Source organism: Pterocles gutturalis, unplaced genomic scaffold (genome assembly GCF_000699245.1).
Source record: "Pterocles gutturalis isolate BGI_N339 unplaced genomic scaffold, ASM69924v1 scaffold29031, whole genome shotgun sequence".
Classification (NCBI taxonomy): Eukaryota; Metazoa; Chordata; class Aves; order Pterocliformes; family Pteroclidae; genus Pterocles; species Pterocles gutturalis.
Genome location: NW_010101292.1, coordinates 5734 through 12989, shown reverse-complemented (window position 1 = coordinate 12989; position 7256 = coordinate 5734). Strand labels below are relative to the sequence as shown.

At 36.7% G+C, this 7256-nt stretch overlaps 1 protein-coding gene across 1 annotated transcript; it reads left to right on the top strand.

Moving 5' to 3' along the window:
* Positions 1-335: 335 nt before the first annotated feature.
* SRSF10 (serine/arginine-rich splicing factor 10) lies at positions 336-7241 on the top strand (the record flags this gene model as incomplete). The annotated part of the gene is made up of 6 exons (XM_010082952.1): positions 336-440; positions 2155-2258; positions 3105-3267; positions 3543-3596; positions 3766-3867; positions 6964-7241. Coding segments are annotated over 6 exons (547 nt in total), but the record flags the coding sequence as incomplete, so codon positions are not given.
* Between the last annotated feature and the right edge of the window lie 15 nt (positions 7242-7256).

Here is a 7256-nt window from a genome sequence, read left to right as displayed (position 1 = left end):
CTGCATTGAATTGACTCATGGGCATAACTTCTCAGTTTCCACATCCATTGTAGAGTTATGCTGAACACTGGTTTCAAAATGCCAGGGTGTATGTTCAGCATCCCAAGTCTTGTTTAGCCCATTGTGTTGCTAACAATGAACTGCTCAGACACTTTTTTTCCCAAAAAAATATTTTGCTACCTGCATCTTATACCAACTGCTTCCAAAAATATGGGTGGTCATATTGGATTGTGGATTTTGTTATTTATTTACTTATTTAATTAATTTTTATTTGGTGGATGTTTTATAACACCTTAAATAGTGAAAAAACATGAGAGATATTTGTGATGTTCTAGGTCTGAAGACTTGCGACGTGAATTTGGTCGTTATGGGCCTATAGTTGATGTATATGTTCCACTTGACTTCTACACTCGTCGTCCCAGAGGATTTGCTTATGTTCAATATCCTTTCTTCAGATGGCTGATTAGTGAGGGGTGTTGAAGTTTGAAATTCAAGTTTGTGTAAGAGGTAACAAATTTAAATGAAAAAGCAGTTTACTTTTGTGTTATATCTAATAAGTGTCTTATTGTGGTGTTTTGTTATTTTTTAAGATTAACTTATCTCAACTGTTCTTTGCCTTTTTGCAAAACTTAAATCAAGTCCAGTATTATAAAAGCTTGCTTATGTCACTGAAATTAATACTATATGATTTAAAAGAAAATTTATCACTGACTCAAAAATTGTCTAGCACGTTTTTCTTATCACTGGTATGTAAGTAAACTTGTGCTTAGCAAACTGTGGCTGGTATTCATTGTTAATTTAACAAATGGAAACTGGAATCACTTGATCAAAATCAGATTGTATAAAAAAATGAGGTGAACTTCTTTCTTTAATATTGTCCCCTAATTTACTGTCCTCTGTTGTTGCCTCAGAGTGTAAAGCTGTACAGTAATGGCGACCCCAAAGAGAAAGCATGAAAGAACCTTTAGAGTAGAGTTCAAGAATTAAGGCAAGTAGACAAGCCAAAGACCTCTTAAGGATCAGGCTTGAAGAGAAGGGAGAGTTTGGGAAAAGAAAAAATAAAGAAAAGCTGGAAGAAGGACAAGCCATAATGGGAGAGAAAGCTTCGCTTTATCTACAAAAGGGGGAAAAGGTTGTTTTTCAAAGTAAAAGATAAAGCCATCTGTCATTTTTGGCCAAGCATCTCATGACAAGTCCTTCTGACAAGCACTTAAAGAGTTAAAGGTCAAGATGAAGTTGAATGGTGGCCAAGATTAAAGGAGTCATACCTGATGTATCCTACAGAGTAACAGTTTCTCTTCTGTTTGTCACGTAAGCAGTGATTTGGTGAATGATTCTGGGTTAGTCCATTGACAAAACCTGTGCTATTTCTCTTGTGAGTGCTACTGTAACTGTGGTCTTGAATGAAAGTGCTTCGTTCTTGGTTTATCCAGATATATACCTACAGCATGAGTTTATTTTCTGCATAGGTTATGTTGATGATGAACTGAGTTGCTCCAAGGAGAAGGTCAATTTGTTCTTTCAGGCCACGCAGCTGGAAGAAGGTGTGTGAGTTACAGCAGTGGCCAGTCTCGTGGATTAACGTTAGTCGTGTCTGTGTTACTGAGCGGCTGACCTGACAGTGCAGGGGGCTTAGTGTACGCTTCTGTCTCAGACTCTTGAAGGTCTGTGTACATGTCCATGGCATTACATAATTTGAACTTAAAATCAGTTGTTGAAAAAAAGGAAAGCTTTATCCCAATTCTAAAATTAATAAGTGCATGTTAATTTTTGCTGTTGATATGCCTAACGTAATTTAAGCACTAGGGTTTAATGTTAGTAAAGTTGAGATACTGGAGGGAACTGGATGAACATTAACAAATGTATTTTTAAAAGGATACCAGGGGTTTTTTTCCTTGCATAAGTACAAGTTGGAGAAGAAAAAAGTTAAAAGTATTGCAGAGCAACTGCTCACTGATGGATAAGCTTATGGTTATATTATGAGATTTTAATTTTATTATAGGAGTTCTCAGCTATTTACTAGTGTGTACTGTAACATGACCGAAAGAATTCAAAACCAAAAACACTTGTAAAATTAGAAAATAACTTTTTTTTTTATTTTAAATACCAAATCTGTAAACTACTCAAATTCCCAAGTACCTTAACACTCACCACATTTGAAGATGTCCGTGATGCAGAGGATGCTCTCCATAATTTGGATCGAAAGTGGATTTGTGGTCGGCAAATAGAAATCCAGTTTGCACAGGGGGATCGAAAGAGTAAGTGCCTTGAGTGTATTTCATCAGACTATTATTTTAGCCTTGGTGTTTAATGCCAGGCAACATTACACGTGTTATTAATTGTTGTTTCATAATTGAAATACCATAACATTTAAAATAGTAATTATAATATTATATTAATAAGATACAGATGAGTGATAGTGTAACTGCTCACCACCCACTGACCTAGGCAATACAACAGACTAATAAGTTCATCCATTCTTCTTAATTATTTTAATAATGAAGCTACAGAGTGAATGTGCGTTGTTGTACTGGTGGGGGTTTACTTTTAGTATCAAGCTCCTCTTTGTGTGGCATCCATTGCTGTTTCTGTGTAAGTTGTCTTTTAATCATTAAAGAAGCTGTGGATCAGGTGTAATGGGTGGTGCTGTGTAGCCAAGAAAATGGGTGTTTAATGAATTCCATGTTAGCTTTCACTTTGGGGGTAAATTCAGGAATGTTAGAATGTTTCAGTCACGGGTTTGGCCTGTCATACCAGTTTCCAGGTGGCCTGAAATCACCTTAGCCACTTTGTGTTCTGGTTTTATGGAGCATTAGTCCTTTCTTACTGGTTTTTCGGTTGTTTGTTTGTTTGTTTGTTTGTTTTTTTCCCCTGCTAGATTTATAATGCCCTCAAGGCTGTATTAATTTTTGTCCAGTGGTTAAAGCAGCAAAAATCAAATGGCATACAGCAATGTCTCATCTGTCCTTTTCATAAACATGTCTGCTAGAGTAATGAATTAGGCTTTCTGCTAAATACCAAATGTATGGATTAGTAGTGTCACTAAAGGGAAAATGGGGCGTCATTTTTTAACCTAAAATGTTAAATATTGCTATTTTTTACAGCACCAAATCAAATGAAAGCCAAGGAAGGGAGAAACCTATACAGTTCTTCTCGTTATGATGACTATGACAGATATAGGCGATCTAGAAGTCGGAGTTACGAAAGGAGACGATCTAGAAGTCGTTCTTTTGATTACAGCTATAGAAGATCGTATAGTCCCAGAAAGTAAGTGTAGCATGTGTTTGGCTTCTGCCTCGCAGCAGTCTGTTGGAGGAGAAGCTCCACATTGACTATTTAATTGTTAAAATTTTGAATAATCTTTTTCTATTGTGGGAGTTGTGTATCTTGCATGCTACATCAGATCAGAAATATTGAATAAGTTATTCTGTGCTTCTTTGAAGAATAATTAAAAGCAAATGCACAGTTTGAAAAACGATTAAGAATTTGTATGCATATGTAGGTATTTGTCACAGTTTACTTTTTCTGATGTACCTTTTTAGCAGTAGACCTACTGGAAGACCTCGTCGTAGCAGAAGCCATTCGGACAATGATAGGTAAAATACTTTTTACACTCTTTAAACTGAAATCTAGATCACTGTATTCCTTTAACTATAGGTTAAAAAAAATTCTCCTACAAAAAATGGTAAACAATTTTTAATGTACTAGATGTCTAAGAATAGTGTTTTTACATTCAAATCTCCTCTCTCCCCTTTATTCTGATAGGTTCAAACACCGCAATCGATCTTTTTCAAGATCTAAGTCCAATTCAAGATCACGATCCAAGTCACAGCCCAAGAAAGAAATGAAGGCTAAATCACGGTCTAGGTCTGCATCTCACACCAAATCTAGAGGCACCTCTAAAACAGATTCTAAAACACACTATAAGTCCAGCTCAAGATATGAAAAGGAGTCGAGAAAAAAAGAACCAGCTAGATCCAAATCACAGTCAAGATCACATTCTAGATCTAGGTCAAAATCCAGATCAAGGTCATGGACTAGTCCCAAGTCCAGTGGCCACTAACAGTGTATCCATGTTGTTTTTAGGCATGTAAGATTCATTTACACACAGTTCAGTTTACTTAAATTATCAGGAATATGATGTTGCAACAGTGCTAAAAAATATTTTCTTTGTCAGTTTTCCCTGTAGCCGACAATGGTTAAAATTAAAACAATGTTGGGAAGCCACTGAGAGGGAGTGAGAGGGAGAGAATGTCCACTTGGGTAAATGTCACGGGCAGCTACTGATTTGGTTGTGGTGTCTCTATGTATATTTTTGTGAAGATTTGCATCTTTAATGCGTAGATATTGGTGATGACTTGATTGATCGTAACTTGCAACATTGTCCTATTAAAAGTGTCATACCCGTAGAGAAATTGGTACCAGTTTGTGCTGAACAGTTAAACCAACTGTTTAACTTGTTCTTTAATGCTAAACTTTGTGATGAAACGGAAAACTGGACAGCTGTAGAGCAACACTGACTGCTGTGAAATGCAGACTGGCAATTCTATGTTTCCATTGTTCAAAGGCAGATTTCTGTGTTCTCCGTGCCCACTGACACAAGTAGATCGGTAAATGGAGCTCTATGGAGAGATATTTCTGAGATTTCTCGTTAATGCTGCCATCCAGAGAGATGGTACTAACATTGCATGTACTACATGGGGAGAGAGTTGGTCTTGGAAGCTCGTTCAGAGATTGTGCAGTGTCGTGACTTGTCAGGATAGAGGCTTCACTGCTTTTGACCTGGCTGCTAGTACTAAATGTGCGAGGAAAAGAAAAACACCTTGAAATAGAAAATTAAATTCAGATTTCAGCAAATGGCAGAGCAACTAAATATTAGGTTGTGTGTACATTTTATGCAGTTTTTTGTATCTATTCTAAATTTTAGTGAGCAGTTAACCATAAAATTGCTTAGTTTTCCTGCTGTTAGATACAAGTAGATTGTTTCGAGTTGTGTGTGTACAGTATATAAGAACTAAACTTTTATGCCAATGACTCTTGTGGTTAGTTGGTGTATTCATAGGTATAAAACTGTAGCCATCTCTCTTCTTGAGTAACAAAGGCTTGCTTTTACACATCAAAAAGTATTCGGTCAAGCAAGTCTTGAATCACTTCTTCCTCCGAATGGATAGTGGTTTGGTTACAAGATTTCATTTTACTTAAGAACAAATGTTTGAAGTTGGATATGAACAAGAGCTGCATCTCTAGCTATTTAGTTTATCACTAATACAGTATATTTAGTAAATTGAATGTGAAAAATAACAAAACCAGTGTGTAATCTTACCAGTATTTCTCTAGAAGGCAAGATACTTTGTTATGAAAATGGCTTTTGGCGTTGTTTTTTTTCTATTTACCTCCAAAAGCCAGCATCAAACACCTAGTGTTCCTTGCTGTTGTATGTAGTAGCATATAAAGGCGTTGATTTCAAAAAGTTCCTTTTTAGAGAAATGTTTTAGGTTTTGGTTTTAGTGTTTTCAGCAGGGCCTTTAAAGAAACGCAGATGGCTTTTAAATATTGGCGGTGGAACGTGCTTAGGGGGTTGATTCTAGAATCTTTGTACATTTGATAGTCTTTCTAACTTTTTCTTTACTGTTTGCAGTTAATGTTCATGTTCTGCTATGCAATCATTTATATGCACGTTCCTTTAATTTTGTAGACTTTCCTGGATGTATAGTTTAAAAACAGCAAAAAGTCTATTTAAAACTGTAGCAGTAGCGTGCAGCTCTAGCAGAGGAAAGTTGTGGGATTAAACTTTGTATTTCCTTTCTTATAGAGGCTTCTAAAAAGGTATTTTTATATGTTCTTTTTAACGAATATTGTGTACTACCTTTAAAACATCAATGTTTTGATCAAAATAACTAAAGACCCAGCTTATTTTCTGCTTGCTGTAAATTTAGCAAACATGCTGTAATAAAAAAATGAAGGAAATACTGATCCACTGGAATTATTGTAGCTTTAGAATTTGACTCCAGAGCATGGTCAGGAATAGAGCTGTGCACCCCTTAGGGAGTAAAATCCTTACTATGGTATTTCAGTAAAGTCAGGAATTTATCCTTTAATGTCTGAATAAATATAATTTCACATTTTTAAAGGGGTACTAGACAAAATAAGAATGATAAGTGTATGTTTAATATATTGAAATTTCTTTTCCTTTAAACTTTCGTTATTGCTGGATGGACTTCCGTGTGTCAGATATTATTAGCCAGGTTATGAACTGCTTAAAATAAGCACTTGAAGATTCATATAGAACCAAATTTCTAATATCACCTTATCAATCTATATTGCCATATCAAAAATTGCACCAGCACTGGTTCTCTAGAAGGTGGCAAAACTTTGCTGATCACATTTAAAATTCAAGCTGCCTCCTGGCACTTGCGGTATTTACAACTGGTTCTTCTTATGCCACTGAATGAAAAAATTCCGAAAAGCACTTAACTGCTGTGATAAACCCACTCTTACACTTCGTGAGTGGAGCTGCAGTTACCATGTAGCTGTCCATAAAAATGGCTTGCCAGCAGAAACCCCCACCCGTTTTCAGCTTTCTTAAGGAATATAGTCTTCAAGACTCAAATCCTGCTTAAAAGCAGCCCACCTGACTGTGTCGTGGGAAAGCGTGCTTGTGTTTTTGTCAGCAGCCTGCAAGGGTTTGCTGTAACCAATGTTTGCCTTAGTCCAGCCAGAATGACAGCTGGATGGGTGGGGAGGAGGGAGGAGAGCATCTTTGTGTCCAGGCTGAGGTTCTAATTGGAGACTGCAGAGTAACAGGAACTATACCTGAAGTATATTGCCAGCATGTCCTTATATTGTGTGCCTCAACATTTATGTATAGCACAGTTTATAAACTTTTTTTGTCTTGAAAATCCAATTCATTGCAAGTATAATGTAGTATCTGCCAGTTCTGATGGTTCTTTCTTTCTCTCCCAGAGGTAGGACTAAACTTTGACTTGACTTGTGTATATGAACAAGCCAGAAAAGCCGAACACAAACCCACGATGTTTCAAGAGTGCATGAATAAAGATGTTGTCCTAGTTCTTGCTCCCATGGAAAAATTGTGAAGAAGCTGTTCTGTGGGCCTTTCAGTTGGGGACGAGTTAGCAGGATGTGGCCAAAAGGGCAGGGAATGTTTATGCATTCATGCAAGTCAAGCCACAGCCCATCTAGATAACATCTCCCTTCCTTGATGCAGGTATCCTAGTCCTGCTCTAAAAAAAAAAAAA